General features: G+C 41.3%; 1 protein-coding gene across 11 annotated transcripts in view; it reads left to right on the top strand.

Annotated features, from left to right (window-relative positions):
* Positions 1-19,074, top strand: part of fat3a (FAT atypical cadherin 3a) — a 319,263-nt gene that overhangs the window by 189,026 nt on the left and 111,163 nt on the right. For all 11 annotated transcript variants that reach the window (XR_011602462.1, XM_070970149.1, XM_070970154.1 and 8 more), the window contains exons 4-6: positions 7,145-7,206; positions 16,070-16,384; positions 16,684-16,894. Coding sequence is in view for 10 of the 11 variants with exons in the window: in XM_070970149.1 (XP_070826250.1) it covers positions 7,145-7,206; positions 16,070-16,384; positions 16,684-16,894 (588 nt within the window). In the remaining variant the exon portion in view is untranslated. The remainder of the gene's footprint in view (positions 1-7,144; positions 7,207-16,069; positions 16,385-16,683; positions 16,895-19,074) is intronic.

Consider the following 19,074-nt stretch of genomic DNA (forward strand, 5'->3'; position numbering starts at 1 on the left):
GGATGTTTTAGCTGATTTTTTTTTTTTTCTTACGAGTTAGCCAGATCGAATACGTTTTAAGCATTATCTAACATATCCTGAACATATCCTAAAATGCAATCAGTGATCAGATCTTGACTCACCACAGAACTGTTTGCTCCATTGAGCACTCTGTACTTCAGTGATGGGGCGTATTTTAAAAATACTGTTTCTCATGGTCATCTGTACTGCAAAGTACAGGATGGAAAATAGTCAAAAAAAAGTTTTGTTTTTTAGTGCAAGCACACCATTTTACTGCTTATGAGTATTTCTTTATTTGTTGTATTACATCGTATTTTGTTCTGTATTCATGGAATACTATATAATAATAATAATTATATTGAATATAATATACTACTATATATATATATATATATATATGAAACTGTCTATGTAATGATTGCAACATCTTCTAAAATCCTAACTTATCTACAGTGATTGAAATTAAGGGCTGCACGGTGGCGCAGCAGGTAGTGCACGTGCCTCACAGCAAGAAGGCCGCAGGATCGTTTCGGGGTCGGGCCTTTCTGTGTGAAGTTTGCATGTTCTTCCCGTGCATGCGTGGGTTCTCTCCGGGTACTCCGGCTTCCTCCCACAGACCAAAAACATGCTCATTAGGTTGATTGGTGACTCTAAATTGTCCCTAGGTGTGAGTGTGAGTGTGAGTGTGAATGGTGTGTGTATGTGCCCTGTGATCGGCTGGCGACCAGTCCAGGGTGTACCCCGCCTCTTGCCCGTTGACAGCCGAGATAGGCTCCGGCCCCCCCGCGACCCCGAAAGGGATAAGCGGCATAGAAAATGGATGGATGGATGGATTGAAATTAATGTGTTAATGTTTAAATAATGACAGCGGATCTAGTTGAATGTGATAACAATGTGTAGTGGGCAGTGGAATAACTATTGGTTTCTGTTTGTGATGACTGCTGACTGAGATAAGGGATGAGATTAAATAGATCCTGGAACTTAGCCTGGTCTGGAGCAGGCCAGCTCCACAGAATAAATCTCCATGGTAACTTATCCCATAACATATCCCACTTTCCACTATCCTGCTTTTGTGCAACCGGATCACGGATAAGTTGAGCCAGGATAACCAACATATCCTGGCTTAATCCCTTATCCTAGTTTTGTGAAACGGGCCGAGGGAAGACAAACAAGCAAAAAAGAAAGAACTCGACTGAGCCCAAGATAAAACAAGGGTAAATATGGGAGAAGCTTTCACGTGACCTGAAAGGACATTCTGATTACGAGTTGGCCACATTTCTGCTTGACAGGTAATTACCCTTGCTTGATTTCTATTTGTTTTGATTTTCAGGGGGAAGTAACCATAAAGCTAATACGATAATTGTTACAGTAACACTCCGCAGCGCGTACAGTATGTTAGCGACTGTGATGTAACTCTGGGCAGAGTTAGCTTGTTTCCGATACTAAGGTTAACATTACTGGTTGTCTTGTTTAGTTAGAAAACGACAGAAAATATCTTAATAAAGTGCCAGGCAGTCTTGAATTGGTGTTTGTCCTCATAATTTGTATGTGTAGTGTCATCCGTGCTCTCACAGCTAATCATGCCCTCCGTGGTTTATTGCTTATTAGGAAATATTTGCGAAAGTTTCTCTTTTCTCCAAACATGAAATACTGAAAAAGTGTTTGCTTTCTTTTCTTTTCGTTTCCTTTCTTTTCTTTTTTTGCGAAGTACATATTGCCATAGATGTTAAAAAGATTTATATCTGCTCATTTGTTGGCCAGCAATGTTGACTATTGACGGTCGTAATGTTGTCTAAATTAAATAATCTACATGCCTACTCTTTATGAACTTACAATTGTGTTAACCCCCAGCTGACATGTCAGGAGGATATTACCTGAGTTAGATGTATTTTTTTATAATTTTAAATTAGACCAAAAAGTTATATACAGTATATTTTCTTGCAGATATCAGGCAGGTTCTTTGGCGCCAACGTCAACACCAACCAAACGGTTGGAATGCTAAACGGTTGTGTGCTGAGGAACAACAAATCACAGCAAATGGCTTTGCATTTGTATGGAAAGGTCTCAGATAGATCACCTACTAAAAGCCTGATGCTCCCCACTCAGCCAACAGTTTACACCTTGCTGACAACCTCAATACCTTCTACTGCTGCTGAAAAGAACACTTTCCTCCACCACTCTTCTCATTCTCCCACCCCACAACCCCCACTTCCCCCCTTTCAGAAGGTGACCACTCCTTCACACTTCCATCAGACACCAAATCCCCCTCCACCCCTGGTATGTTTCTCACCATACAAGAGAGGGGTGACCCACGTCAACATGGAGTGCTGTCTGGCATACCAGCTCCAACCATCCAGGAGCTATTGCAGACACAAGTAGACGAGAGGGGTAAGAATGGCCAATTTAGTGGTTACAAAATTATGTTACTTTGAGGGATAGTTAGAATTACTTTGAGACAACTCTTTTCCCCTCAAGATGTAATAATTCAAAAATCAAACTCTGATCACACATCCAATTCTTTATGCTCTTTCCACAGGTCAGACATTGCCACAGATATGAGGCTTACCCTTGCAATTTGATGAATAAAGAATGCTAGCCCATAAGTAGAAATTTATGTTGGCAACAACACACCTGTGCATTATTATTGTATACAACAAAATTTTTATTACTATGTAAAATAAAGCTTGACAGTTTTTTAAAATGTTACTATTTGTTTTTAATAAGCTTGTTAATTGCTTTTGAGACATTTCATACCTAGTATTGACCCAGTGATGCTTATTTCTTCAACTGAAAGTTATATTTTCATTTAAGTACTGCAAAGGGTATTTCAATAAATATTGTAAGGTTCTATATTTGTACATTTATGCAATAAGAAACAAATCACTGAGTAATAAAAATAATAATGAAGAATACAGAATAACGCAGCTCTCAGACTATTTACAGCTATCATGCGTAAAAGCAGCTACACCCTCCGAGGAATAAACCCCCTACACTACCCATGAGGATCTGGAAAGTGGTCATGGATTTTCCACGCACAGCAGCTTGGAATGACAACTCTGTGACCAGCACCCAGAACCCCGTACTGCTAAGCAACAAACTGTCGGTATGCTGCATGGCAAAACTGTCTGTTGTCTTGTCCTGGATCTGGAAAGTCAGCCACAGCACGCAGCTTGTTCCAGATCCTCCTGGCAAGGCGCAAGACTCCCTTCTGCAAAATGTACACCTCCATGTGTGGTAGTCTTGAAGTGTTCATTGATGGCAGTTGGTTGCAGCATTTCTTCTCCACTAGTGTAGGCATGTCCCTGCATCTCTGGCAGATGCACGATGAGGGCTGGAGATGAACAGGAGGAACTGGTGGAGGAGCCGCAAGTACCAGCTAGCTGAGGACATCCTATGACAAACTTTGTTCCAAAATGTGGTGTGCCTGGTGTAAATCCAGTCATTGAATTTGCTCCTAGAAGTCACAAGATAAAGTTAATTGTAAAAAAATATGTTTACTGAGGCTCATAACATACACAGCTGAACAGCTGACAATGGCTATTACATTAGATACATTGATAAATATTTGTGGTAGAAACAGACACTTACACGTTCATATGCAATTGTCTGTGATCTCAAATTCTCAACCCTAGCGATGTCCTCAGTGCTTAGATCATCGGGTGTTTGGCCCAAACGACGCCCTCTGCCCCATCGTCCACGGCCCCGGCCCCGGCCAGATGCACCTTTATGGCTCCCTCATCTACCCACCTGTCTGCCCGTGGAGGCAGCGGGGGTGTAGTTTTGTTGGAGTCAGCTGCACGGTCTCAAAACTCTAACTGTATCAAAAAATAAATGTCAGACATCTGTTCTCGATCTTACCTGCTGCAGCTTTAATCATTAAAGAAATGAAAAATCGGTTGCATTCATTTCTTATGGCTTTATCTGCAGCTTTAGTAATTTCAAATGAAAACATTTTCCCACTTTGTTTGCTGCTCTCTGATCTACACTAGTCTAAGCCAGATCCTTGAACCTGGAACTAACACAGCTTATAAGACCGTTTTTATCTATAAATAACGACATTAAACATTAAATACAAGAAAAATCAGTTGCATTCATTTCTTAAGGCTCTTAATACAGCTTTTCCAGAATAATTTACCTGTTATGGTGTTTCGTTTCATAGTGTCTTATGTTTTATTCTTTCATTACAGCCACACTGTCTCTGCGCAGAAGACAAACAGCTTTGTCCTTGATATCCGTGAACATACAGTTGCAATCAAAATGATTCAACCCCAATTGGATATTTGGTTTACTGGCAAAATATGTAATTTCTTAGCTGTTTGCAATAAACAAATTACAGAAGAACTGTTTAAGTAGTTCAGTGAAACTAATATTACAAGGGTTTGGATCCAAATTCAACACAAAATGCTACTTTTAATGACTACTGTGGTCTCAAAATTATTCAACCCTTTCATGACAAGTATCTTCAATGTTTAGTAGAGCACCCTTTTGCTGTTATGACCTGCTGTAAACGTGATGCATAGCTTCTGACAGCATTCCTGAGGAATCTTAGCCCATTCCTCATGGGCAATGGCCTCCAGTTCAGTAATATTGTTGGGTGTGCATTTTGTAACCACCTTCTTCAAATCCCACCAGAGATTTTCTGTGGGGTTCAAGTCAAGCGACTGTGACGGCCACTCTAGAATCTTGTGCTTTTGGGTCAGTAGTGGTGTACTTCTTGGAGCCCGGGCATGGAGCCCTTCAGTGTTTAGTATTTACTGTGCAAACTGAAACCTCAGTGCCTGCTGCCACCAAGTCTTGCTGCAGGTGTTTTGCAGTCACTCAAGAGTTTTTGGCCACTTACCTCCTCAGGAATGTGGTGGCACCCGCTGAGAGTTTCCTCTTTCTGGCACGTCCAGATAGTGTAGCCACTGTTCCTTTAATTTTGAACTTGTGAACTATGGTTCCAACTGTATCTCTAGGAATATTCAGAGTTTTTGCTATCTTTTTGTAACCCTTTTCCAACAAGGCAATGATCTCTTCTCTTAACTTGTTGGACAATTCTTTTGACTTAGCCAGAGTTCTAAGATGCAATCCAACGTCAATCTTAACAAAATCCTAGCCAGTCCAAGTATTTATGTGTTCTATCTGAAGCACACCTGAACTAATGAAGACCTTGATTAGTTGTACTAAGTGTGCTTGAAACAGGGGGTTGGGTAATTTAGATTAGTTGCATCAGGTGTGCTTGAGATAGGGGGTTGAATAATTTTGAGACTGTAGTAATGATTAAAAGTAGCATTTTGTGTTGAATTTGGATAAAAACCATGGTAATATTAGTTTTATTAAACTATATCAATTGTTTGTGTCTACTTTGTTCACTGCAAACAGCTGAAAAATTGTACACTTTGCCAATTAGCCTAATATGCAATGGGGGTTGAATAATTTTGATTGCAACTGTATACTCTCCCACCTGCCTTGAAAACCCCTGTTTTCAAAGTCCACCTTCCGTTTAGCCATTTTCGGGGAGAGGGTAGCTGAAAGTTGACTACAGGTGACTAGCTAAATCAGGCTGCTGTTGAACGAGTGGCTCGTGACTCACGCTCGCGGGCCTTTGACTAATGTGCCAACGCACTGGCAGTGCATTGTGGGACTTGTAGTACTAGTGGTGTGTGCAATATACTGCCGGGCTGGCCCTAATAATAATTAGATATTATCATGGGGCAAAGATAATTCCATCGTGGACTGGGTTTGGCCCGTGAGACTTGGGTTTGACATGTGGGCACTAGGACAAGACAGGTTGGCGAATCATAACAAACCAAGCCAAAACGTGATTTTACCATAACCCTAACCACGTGGTTTTTGTGCCTAAAGCTAAACAGACTGTTAACACAATGTTGTCATAACAATAGCATTGAGAATTGAAATGTAAAGGAACGTAAGGTGTGATTATCAAGAACGTAAAGTTTCAGTATATCCATGGTTTGCAGAAATGTACAATCAACATTTATGCTTGCGACTGGGTTGGACCCAAGTATGGAATTTGGTAATGTGATAACTTCTGGTCATATATGGGGAAGGGGTAAGGTTGGGGAACTGCTACCTCAACCTCTGCTCCCCAGCTTCAGGTCAGGCTGGTGTCTCCAAACCCCCTACAACCATGAATGAACACTGGAGATGAATGGCATCATTTGACTATGAGCATTAGGCAAGTCATATTGTCACCTGTGAGGGGGTGAATATCAAGTGACCAAATTTCCATGCCTGGGTCATGTAATATGTAACATGTTTATCCAAAATAATACAAACACATGCTAATCACACCCAGATCCTATTATGATCATGTCATCATATTATGATGATTATAGTCATCATAAGGGGGTTTTTCCTCTGTGGAGAGTGCTGACATATCAGCATTTGTTGACATGGATTATTTAATTTGTGCTTCTGTTAAAATGTACAAGCAAAGTATAACAAGTGTTTTTATGAATTGTGTTTTCATGAATTAATTTTAGGGCAATATGTTCTTGAAATGGAAATTATGTGTTGGTAGTATCTACTCTACAAATTAGAGAAGTTGTGGTCAAGTATCAACTGAAACCATAAACGTTACAGCTATGAATTTTAATTTAGAACTGGGATGAATGCTCCAAAGATTTTTTTTTGTGGCTCTTAGTCTCATAATATTTTCACAAAACTCTATCACTATCATTCCATCCATTTTCTATACGGGGTGCTGGAGCCTATCCCAGCTTCGACGGACGAGAGGCGGTACACCTTGAACCGGTCGCCAGCCGATTGCAGGGCAACATGCAAAGACAGACAAACATTCACACTCACACCTAGGTGCAATTTATTTGAGTCACCAATCAACCTAATGAGCATGTTTTTGGTCTGTGGGAGGAAGCCAGAGTACCTGGTGAGAATCCACGCATGCACGGGAAGAACATGCAAACTTCACACAGAAAGGATGTGGGGATTGAACCAGCAACCTTCTTGCTGTGAGGCACGCGCACTACCTGCTTGCGCCAGCGTGCCGCTACACTATCATTCCATGTTGAATGAATGAATTTGAACCATAGTGTCTGACATGCACAACAAATTACAATATCACTTTGCTAATTTTTCTAACTTGCTAATCTAATTGTTTCTCTGCTGTTTTCTGTCTTAGGTCTGATCACCACAACCTCCAGGAAACTGGACCGTGAACAACAAACAGAACACGTTTTGGAGGTGAGGACACAGTGTGTTTATGCAGTGTTCACACCTCACAAGAACTAGCTCAAAGTCAGTGATGTGCAGTGAGGTTCATGGCTGGTGAGGCACTGATGTCATCACAGTCAGATTTACAAACGTATGTGTACTAAAGAGTAGCTTATTCACCATGTGATTGGCAACATCCATCCATCCATTTTCTATGCCGCTTATCCCTTTCGGGGTCGCGGAGGGGCCGGAGCTGTCAACGGGTGAGAGGCGGGGTACACTCTGGACCGGTCGCCAGCCGATCGCAGGGCACATACACACACCATTCACACTCACACCTAGGGGCAATTTTAGAGTCACCAATCAACCTAATGAGCATGTTTTTGGTCTGTGGGAGGAAGCCGGAGTACCCGGAGAGAACCCACGCATGCACGGGAAGAACATGCAAACTTCACACAGAAACCGGGAATCGAACCTGCGACCTTCTTGCTGTGAGGCGCGCACTACCTGCTGCGCCACCGTGCAGCTTGATTGGCAACAGTTAACGTGTTTTGTTTAAAATTTCATATCAGCATTCTTTACATATGCAAACTGTAGCATAGAAAAAAGAACTAAAAAAAAAAACATGATCATCATCTTACCTTTACTTATAAATGAAGTCCATGCGCCTCTCCTTTTGAATAAAAGCATTGACAACTTGTTTGTAGAAGTATTCCTTATCTTTCCTCAGTTTTAAAAGTCTCTCTGTCTCAATGGAGACCTCTACCAGTGAGGAAAGTCTTTTAGCTCCGGTGTTGGTCTTCCTTTAATTATTATCTCCTGCTTCGATTGAAAGTCCAGTGTAGAAAATCCTTTCAGTTTGGATATATAATCTTCCATTTCGAAAATAAGGCCAAGGGCTAAAAATAACTTGATGGCTACACTTGCTAACTGTTTATCATAGCTTGCCATCACTAATTATACTATTCTACAGCCGAGGAGTCGTAAGAAGAATCCCTGCGATCACCAGCGCCCCCTGCCATGAGGCAGGAGAACCACGTGCCTCACCTATTGCCTCTTTGCAGCAGTTTTATGATCGCTCAGCACAAGAATACGTTAAACACATACAGTTGTTGATTAAAAAAATAAACACTGTGCATTATCTACACCAGCTAAACTATAGAAATTGAGTTCATATGGTCAAAGTGTTCGGACATTTTAATAGCGACATGCAGAGAGACAGCCATATGGTCTCACCGCATAGCATGCCAGCACAGTTAGTCATTGCGCAATCCATGGCGAGGCTCATCGGGCTGCTGCCTCACCACTCGTCTCTTCTTAGTATTTGAACGGTAAATGTGAATAATCAATGATTTTGAAAAAAAATATCTAAAAATGTTGAAGTTAAATGGAAAAGAACTTTAAAGTAGGCTACAAATCACTGAATAAATAAAACTATTTAATTTATTTTTTAATTTTATATTTCCATGATGACAGGTGAGGCAAGGCCTCACCTGCCTCCCCTGCCTGCACGTCACTGCTCAAAGTTAATTTCACACAGATAAAAATGAACTAGCTCACATTCGTTATTCACAATTTACAATTTTGATTGTCATCAAAATTCCCAAAATATGAACTAGTTCACATTGATTTCTTCATTTAGTTATTGTTTCTCCCCCTTTTTTTAATCGGCTGCAAAGACTGCAGATATTTTGCAATGTACTGTCATGAGTAACAAGTCTATCTATTTGAAGCTGGAAAATAAGTTCACCAGTTTGGTCCTGCACAATGCTTTGTTTGACTTCAGTGCAACTTTGTACCTGTTGCCTTGTGGTCTTAATTTTTGTTAATACTTTCTCACAGATATTTCCCAACAGTGGTCAGATATCATTTCAAATTTTTTTTGCAGATGTACTTGACTGACCTGTTTTCAGACCCAACAGGCACATTGCATGAAAATATGACATATTTTTCTGTTATATCTGTAATAACAAGAATGGTGAAATCAATGAAATGGCTTTTGTAGCATAAAGGGACTACAACTTGCATTTTGTTGTGAAACCCCATGTTGTTTAGTGAGACATAAGTGTACCTTGAACCTTGAAGACAGTAAGAAAAGCAATGATAAACTATGAGCTAAGATTATTTTGCCACACTCTTGGTTTATTTTGAATGAATGGAACACAGTTGACAATGCTCTGTGTGTGTGTGTGTGTGTGTGTGTGTGTGTGTGTGTGTGTGTGTGTGTGTGTGTGTGTGTGTGTGTGTGTGTGTGTGTGTGAGGAGGTGAGGAGCATAATAACTGAAAGCTGCTTCACTTTGTTTGGTTCTGATTCTGGGAATACACAATAGACCTGTCCCTGATGACCTGAGAGGTCTGGATACTTCATATGGGGTTAATAAATCTAGAATATATTTTGGTCCTAGACCATTTAATGCTTTGTAGACCAACAGTAAGATTTTAAAGTCTATTCTTTGACTCACAGGAAACCAATGTAGTGATCTGAGGACTGGGATGATATGGTCCATTTTTTCTGGTGTTTGTAAGGACTCGTGCAGCAGCATTTTGAATCAGCTGCAGTTGCCTAATTGTTTTTTTGTTTAAGCCAGTAAAGACTCCATTGCAATAGTCCAACCTACTGAAAATGAATGAATGAACAAGTTCTTCTTTGGACAGACATCCCTTAATTCTGGTTATATTTTTCAGGTGGTAGTAGGCTGATCAGAATCAATAATTACACCAAGATTTCTGGCTTTATCTGTTGTTGTGAGTGACATGGAGTTAAGGTGAGCACTGATCTTTGACCTTTCATTTTTGGGGTCAAATACAATCACTTCTGTCTTATCTGAATTAAGCTGAAGAAAATTCTGGCACATCCACTCATTGATTTGATGAATACATTCACTCAGTGAAAGTAAGGGACTGTAGTCATGTGATGACACAGAAATATAAAGTTGTGTATCATCTGCGTAAGTATGATAAGAAATATTATAATGCTCCATAATCTGAGCTAGGGGCAACATGTATATATTGAAAAGAAGTGGTCCAAGAATGGACCCTTGTGGCACCCCACACATCATCTTTTTTCATTCATTCTCACCAATTAACACAAAGTATGTTAAGGACTCTGGAAGTAGGACTCAGATGCAGAGACGGTAATCACAGTTTATTTAGAAAAAGTAACAACAAAAGAAGTAACAACTGAGGGAGCCGAAATAACGGGAACGGAGAAGTCAGTCTCTGCTGGAGGACACTTGACAGCTTAGGTAGGATGAAACTCAGGTGCTGGAGAGAACTCGACAGTCACTGGTGGGAAACAAAAGCTCCGCTGAGGGAAAAAGCACACAGGCAAACAAAAGAACCAAAAGTGCTGGAGAACCACTCGACAGACACTTAGAACAAAAAAATCCGTAACGGGTTAGCACACAGGCAGGAAAACAAAACTCACGAAATCGCAGCGTGCGCGAAGGCAAGACGGCTGGAGAACACAAAGCAGGAACCTGGAGATCAATGCTGAGGCGAGAAACACAAGCTTGAGCAAAGTGACCATCTGGCATCAGAGTGTGGGAGAAGCATGCTTAAGAAGGAGAGTCCTGATTAGGGGAGATAGGTGACAGGTGTGTCAGGAGCTGCTCAACCCCTGCAAAGATCAGCCCTGCCCCTGCCTTGTTCCAGCCCTGAAAAAACACACAAAACAGAGTCAGAGCAGATCACCAAACCACGGCCACAACAAAGTAGCCTCTATCCTGTAAATAGGATTTGAACCAGTGTAGTACAGTGCCAGTAAGTCCCAGTAAGACCCACTTTTCTAGTCTGTCAAGAAGTATGTCATGATCAACTGTATCAAAGGCAGCACTGAGATCTAATAATACTAAGACTGAGGTTTTGGAAGCATCATTATTCAGATGTATGTCATTTAAAACTTTGATAAGTACAGTCTCAGTGCTGTGGTGTGGATCCATACTAAAATGCATTAAAAAGATTGTTCTGCATCATTAAAGCATGCGTTTGTTGAAATACAACCCTTTCAATATTTTTCCCTTGAAAGGGAAGATTTGATATTGGCCTGTAGTTACTTATTACTGAAGCATCCAGATTATTTTTTTTAGGAGAGGTTTTATTACTGCAGGCCTGGGGAAACTGACCAGACTGAAGAGAACTATTTATTATCCGCAACACATCCTGAGCTATGCAATGAAAAACATTTTTAAAAAAGTTTATTGGCAGAGTATATAGTATATGTTGTGGATTTTAACTGTGATACAGTTTCTGTCAGCCTTGTATGATCTAGAAGATTAAAATGTGCTAGATTAACTGGAGAGCAAGAAGGCATAGATGGACTTATCATTTTGCCTGAGCTGAAGCTGCACACTGTTTGTCTTATCCTTGAAATTTTATCTGTAAAAAAGGCTGCAAAATCATTGCAAGACTTGTTGGATAGCAGTTCAGGAAGGACTGATGCTGTGGGGTTTGTCAGTCTATCCAGAACAGAAAACAAAGTGTGGGCATTATTACAGTTTCTGTTGATAATCTCTGAGATGAATGCTTGCCTTGCCTTCTTTAGTTCATGGTTATAGGTGTGGAGACTGTTTTTGTAAATCTCATAATGAACCTGGAGTTTGGTTTTTGCCACCTGCGCTCTGCCTGTCTGCAGACTCTTTTCTGGACTTTGACCAGTGTGGTGTTTCTCCAAGGTGCCTTTTTCCTGCCTGACAAAACTTTGGTTTTAATCGGGGTGATGGAGTCAATAATAGTCATAACTATGGAACTGAAACTATTTACAAGGTCATCAGTTGAAGCTGAGGGCAGTATTGGTGATGGTGTAAAAGACTGAGTAAAGACTGCACAGTAGTTATCATTAATACAATGCTTTTTGATTACCTCTGTTCCACTTTTGTTAAGAATAGCAGGTGTTGCCATTTTAAATGGCACGCAGAAATCATCAAAAGAGCAACATCCGTCACCACAACCTCAGAGATATTAAGCCCTTTGGAGATAACCAAATCTAATTAATGCCCTTATTTCCAGACGCTGAACTTTAGCTTCCAACACCGCAACCTGCTGCAGAAGTTTGTAGAGGTCATCTGTGGAGAAAAGAGGCATCTTGGTGCTAGTTAGCTTTAGCTGCCAGCAGGCTTTTTCTGTTGGTAGGCTGAGGCAGGCTTAATCTGTCAGTAGGCCAGAGCAGAGTCCATCCATCCATTTTCTATACCACCTATCCCTTTCTGGGTTGCGGGAGGGCTGGAGCCTATCCCAGCTGTCAGTGGGCAAGAGGCGGGGTACACCCTGGACCGGTCGCCAGTCGATCGCAGGGAAACATATATACACAAACAACCAATCACGCTCACACTCACACCTAAGGGCAATTTAAAGTCACCAGCATGTTTTTGGTCTGTGGGAGGAAGCCGGAGTACCTGGAGAGAATCCACGCATGCACGGGAAGAACATGCAAACTTCACACAGAAAGGCCCGACCTGGGGATCGAACCGGCGACCTTCTTGCTGTGAGGCACGTGCACTACCTGCTGCGCCACTGTGCCGCCCAGAGCAGAGTTAACCAATGTCATCATTTTTCAGGACGAGTTCTCAAGGACAGAGGGTGTGCAGCTGTGCAATTAATCATTGATTTTTCTCAATTAGCTGACAGCATTATAAAAGCACATAGGGAGCCATATTAAGATATTAATTTGAACTTGAAAATGAAACTGTAACTCTGGACATTCTATGGCCATATTAAAGTGAAAATGGAAAAGCTGTTTCCCTTTTTCATTTTCAAAGGCTTAAATGCTTGAAAGAGGACAGTATTCAAATGCAATAAGCAAAACTACACCCCCAGTCTGTTGCATTCATATTTACATATTTGTCACACTCTTTTGGTGACAAAACTTAACCTGCACTAAGTGGACTTTATTTAAATGTTAATTAAAATTTGAAAATTGAAATGCAATATAAATAATGTGGTCTAATTTTCCATTTGTGCAAGCATTATTTAAATCACATTTAAAATTAAAATGTAATTTTCTCACAATTTAGAAATTAAAACAGCATTTGACATTTCATTTTCAAAGACTTTTCAAGTGCAATAAGAGAAACAGCACCCCCAATCTACTGCATTTAAATTTACATGATACCATGCTCTTTTTGTGACAAAATTAAAATAAAGCACAATCTGTCAGTCTTGTCATCAGGGTGGGTCATCAGTTAAGACGTCACTTCTTCTTTACATAGTAGTCCACTGACTTGCCACTGGTTCCTTGCCATAGTCTATGGTATCAACAATGGCATTTGGGATGCCTGCAAGATTTTACATGGATAAATTTCAATGATGCTTTCACTTGAACCCACCAGCAAATGGGGAAAAAGGTTTCAAATTGTACATATCCATGTCCACCATTATGATGGTGAGTAATAAATTACCGTTTTAATGTAAATATGGTCAACACCCATATGAGTGTGTGTAAATGAAAATGGAAATTAATTTCAATTTTTACTCAAACAACACATACATATATGGAACATTATAGTGCTGTTTTGGAAGTTTACTTGAAAGTACTTGGAATGTACTACATTACATTATCATTAAATATAGTCCACTCTTCCATACATCATTGCAAATTATTTTCTTGATCAGTTTGTAAGAGCCTTTGACAAAGTCTTATCATCCATCCATCCATTTTCTATGCCACTTATCCCTTTCGGGGTCGCGGGGGGGCCGGAGCCTAATGGGCAAGAGGCAGGGTACACCCTGGACCGGTCGCCAGCCAAACGCAGGGCACAAACACACACCATTCACACTCACACTCACACCTAGGGGCAATTTAGAGTCACCAATCAACCTAATGAGCATGTTTTTGGTCTGTGGGAGGAAGCCGGAGTACCCGGAGAGAACCCACGCATGCACGGGAAGAACATGCAAACTTCACACAGAAAGGCCTGACCCGGGAATCGAACCTGTGACCTTCTTGGCACTACCTGCTGCGCCACCGTGCAGCCCAAGTCTTATCATCTGTTTCATTTACACTGATGCTTGCTAGCCACAACAGCATGGCTGATACTGTTTTCACTGTGTGTGTGTGTGTGTGTGTGTGTGTGTGTGTGTGTGTGTGTGTGTGTGTGTGTGTATGTGTGTGTGTGTGTGTGTGTGTGTGTCACCATGGCTAAATGTGGTCTTGGAGACACTTACTATAGTGGAATCTACCACTGAGGCAATTTTCAGTACTTTTGTCTGTCTGTCTATCTTTGGAGAGATTTTGTCACTGTAGCAGTGTCACAACCAAGCAAGATGAAAGGCAACTTCACAGGTGTGTGGTTGAGTTCAAAATATAGACTGAGTTCCATGATGGGTGTTGTCCATCCCATGAGTACTGAGTATTCATGCAATAATGTAATAATGACCACTGAGTACTTGTGGGTCGGAACATGAACATGTTGACAGGCTTTGTGGCTGGTGTGATCCCATTGCAAGATGGTCTCTAGTTTACAATGTCTTTGTTTTATAACTATGAGATGGACTAACTACATTATGCACTGTGTAATTATTGACATGGATACATACAGATGTTTACTACCCTGCTTACTTTCTTGGCTCCCCATGGGTTTCATTTTCACTGTTATATTGTAATAGGAATGTGATTTCATTTAGATGGGAGAAGCAAAAACAGTCCAACCACTCACAATGAAGTTGTACCCAAATTGGAAAAAAAAAGAAGGATCTTATCTTTCAAAAATGATCTTCATTCTGGAACCATTGTTACCTCCTCCTGGCTGCATCCCACTATAGCTACATGAGTGCCCACCTTAAATAGTACTTAAGCTGCACTTTGTTCACAAAATTCTAGTTGTTTTCCTTTTAAGTTAATTAGATAACATTGCTTATAAGTGATCCTCATTAACTCACAGAGTCAGGAAATACCATTTCACCATGTCAGACATATCTGGTTTTTGGCTACAGATGTTCAAAAGTCAAGAGAACTTGCTATGTTACAAGTTCAAGAGGAGCACCAGAATGAACCATTATTCTGGTCTCTTTTGAGGTAGGGGAAAAGGTTAAATCTGGTCCTCACATCTTCCAAGGGACACTCCTTCATGGGTTGCATCTACCAGTCCCTGATAGTGGCTGAATCTGGATTGTGGATTACACCTATGTCTCCTGCCATGGCCCTGCCTGACATCCACTGCAACTGCTACTACTATTATCACATCCATTGCTATTGTTACTGTGAATGCATTTCTGTCTGTCTGTCTGGCTGCTCGGTGCGCAGCAGGTAGTGCGCATGCCTCACAGCAACAAGGTTGCCGGTTCGATTCCCGGGTCGGGCCCTTCTGTGTGAAGTTTGCATGTTCTTCCTGTGCATGCGTGGGTTCTCCGGCTTCCTCCCACAGACCAAAAACAGACCAAAAACATGCTCATTAGGTTGATTGGTGACTCTAAATTGCCCCGAGGTGTGAATCGTTGTGCAAACGGCTGGCGACCGGCCCAGGGTGTACCCCTGCCCATTGACAGCCGAGATAGGCTCTGGCCCCCCTGCGACCCCGAAAGGGATAAGCGGCATAGAGGATGGATGGATGGATGTCTGTCTCTCTCTCTGATTGCATTTCTGTCTGCCTCTCTCTGTCTGTCTATCTCACTCTCTCTCTCTCACCCAACCGGTAGAGGCAGATGGCTTCTTCTGAGGTTTCTGCCTGTTAAAAGGAAGTTTTTCCTCACCACTGTCGCCAAGTGCTTGCTCATGAGGGAATTGTGGGGTCTCTGTAGATAGAAGAGCTTGGCCTGTACCAGCTCTGTTTGGCGTCCTGAGACAACTTCTTTTGTGATTTGGTGCTATACAAATAAAATTGAATTGAAATTGAATTTAGGGCACATTTTGTGTGTATGTATTTGTATTGAATCTCTCACTCTGTTCTGCCCCTGCAGGTTTTAGTGTCAGATGGTGGTCCTACTCCCAGGCAGAGTACAGTGTGGGTGATGGTTCAGGTCCTGGATGAAAACGACAACAAGCCCACATTTCCTGAGAAAGTCTATCAGATCAAACTTCCTGAGAGAGAGCGGAAAAAGAAGGGCGAGCCCATTTATCGAGTGTTCGCCTATGACCGTGATGATGGGCCAAACAGTGACCTCTCCTACAGCATTGTGGATGGCAATGAGGATGGGAAGTTCTTCATCGACCCCAAGACTGCAGTTGTATCTTCACGCAAGGCCTTCACTGCAGGGAGCTACGACATCCTAACTGTATGTGAACTTCTGTTAATTATTAGTTAAGTTTTAAAACATTTTTGTTGAATTCTCTTCAAAAACTGGCTAAGGACATTATGTTTTCAATTTATCTGGTAGCAGGATAAAAGCTTTGTGGTGAAGTCTGAAACAAACAAAAATGTTAAAAAAAATTAAATAAACACCACTGGACTTTATCTGGGGTTTTACTTTAATTAATTAATTAATCTCTCAACATTGACGTATTAATTTGGGGTTAGGATTGTTGTGAGCCTTTTCCCTAGCTTACAATCTAACTTCTGTGTTTTTCTCTTCAGATCAAAGCGATAGACAACGGCCGTCCTCAGAAGTCCTCCACAGCTCGCCTGCACATTGAATGGATCCGTCGACCTCCTCCCTCAACTCTGCCACTCCTCTTTGATGAGCCAGTCTACAATTTCACCGTCATGGAGAATGACAAGGTGGCTGAGATTGTGGGTGTGGTGTCCCTGCAGCAGAGCCCGGCCCCCTTGTGGTTTGACATCACAGGTAAAATGCCACTATAGTGTGAATGATCCCTGTCAGCCAGTGGCGGGCTTTGTGTCGTTTGAGGTAGGGTGTTCCCAGGCTTGATGCATGATGTTTGTTGGGCTGACAGTGTTGATGTGTGTTGGTGTGCGTTGGTGTAAGATGAGATGTGGCTCAGGTATTTTGGCCTCACTGCATGATCCGTTTTGCTCTGCCTATCCCAGTCACCATGGCGACAGTTTCTCCAGCTGTCAGGCATATAGCTTGTAGGAGGTAAAGCAATAAAAACCGTTGGCAGTCTATAAAGAACTGATTTGGATTAAGCCGGGATAAAACTTAAAGATATTTTCATGTTTATTATCCTGAGAGTCTTTATTTAAAGGGACGTTTCCTTTCAGAGATTTAGTGTTATTTATAAGTATTATTTGTGACAAATTCAGTTCCTTTCATAATGTCTCTGCTTAGAGAAGGCGCTGTCTCACTCTCAATAAAGAACATTCTGACAGATTTTAAAGCTGGTGTGACATTCCCCTGTAAGTGGGAAGTCCCCAGGGTGGCACACTTAAATCCCTTTGATCTGCTGAAGTTCACTTTCAGCCGCTCGAAAGGCTTAACCAGATTATGTCTTGCCCAGTGCACTAAGCTCAGTTTTTACGCATTATGCGTGGTGATGATTATAGTGTGGTAAAAGTGATTGAACAATTCTACTCCTACTACTTTTGATTCTAATTCCATTAGTTTTCAGTGGAATACCGTATACACTGACAATTCCCAGGTCACAATGCATGCACTGTGGCCAACAGTCAGCCCAAACTAGGTGGCCAACAGTGACCAGGAAGGACTGTGGTTCCCACAATGCACCATTCCTTTTGTTGTCACTGAGCAGTGACAGTCAGTGTGTATCCAGCTGGAGACAGCCTCTGGTTCATGCTTCTGGCTCTCCATAGCTCCATAGCTCTGTCCATCCCTCTCACTCATTCTCTCTATCACTCTCTCAATTGAGATTCATTCTCACTGCTTTATTCATGATTTGTCAGGCTGGATACATCCTTTCTCTGGAATATCACAGTTATATATATTTCTGAAATATTTCTTCAAAAACAACAACAACAAAAAGCCTAGAAAAAAAGGCTTGCCTATAAAAATGTGTTTTTAGAAACCATTTGAGTGAAAACTGTCCAAAGATTCAGCAAATCCAATAGGGGAAGATGATTTCAGAGGGTTGGGGCTGAAACAACAAAGGCACAATCACCTTTCGTTTTACAGTTATAGCAGGGCATGGATAAAAATCCAAGATTAGAGGATTGGAGTGGTCACAAAGTGCTGAACCTTGTATGTAATCAAAAGGATCTTGTTTATTCTGAATTTTACAGGCAGCCAATGGAGGGAAGCAAGAACAGGGTAATGTGGGACTGTCGGCTCAATATCAATTAAAATAATTTCTGTTTTACTAGTGTTTATTTGGAGGAAATTAAGTGACATCCATTCTGTGGTGGCAGCTAAGCAATCATGACATTTGGACAGGACAATTGATTCAGGTTATTTGGTTCAGCAGAGAAAAAGATCTGTGTAATTATCGGACATAACAGTAATATCACACGTCTCAAAAGCGGCTGAATAAGTGACCCAGAGAAAGCATGTACAATGAAAAAACTCCTGTCCAATTGCCGACCCCTGAGGGACACCACAGAGCAGGGGAGCTGAGAGGGACACATGATTGTTGATACAGACATTAAAATATCTGTTTGTCAAATAGAAATGAAACCATTTTACAGCTGTACCAGAAATGCCAACACAGTTATTGTTATACAGGGTTGATGTACACAAATCAATAAGCCATCTAATTTGGTCATTAATATTAATGAAATGAGGAGGGCATTTGGCCAGATTAGAAAAGTAGGTGGACAAAGTGGCTGCAAACTGCTCATTAAAGATTACTTTTAAAATTACTTTGTTGAGGCTAGAGAAAGCAACTGTAATCCAAAAATACCATCATCAGTGTAGCCATGGGTCAGTGTAGCAGTACTAAACCAAAAAGACTAAAAGTTAGACTTTCAGTAGACTCCATCCCATGTACAAATAATTTTAGAGGCTTAGCTCATCTGAAGAAGTTGCGTTCTCCATCCTATCTCTTCATTTTGTCTCCTCTCATTTACTCATCACGTCATCCTCCTGTCCTGTTTGCCTCCCTCAGTCCTGTC

Source organism: Chaetodon trifascialis, chromosome 9 (assembly GCF_039877785.1).
Source record: "Chaetodon trifascialis isolate fChaTrf1 chromosome 9, fChaTrf1.hap1, whole genome shotgun sequence".
Taxonomy (NCBI): Eukaryota; Metazoa; Chordata; class Actinopteri; order Chaetodontiformes; family Chaetodontidae; genus Chaetodon; species Chaetodon trifascialis.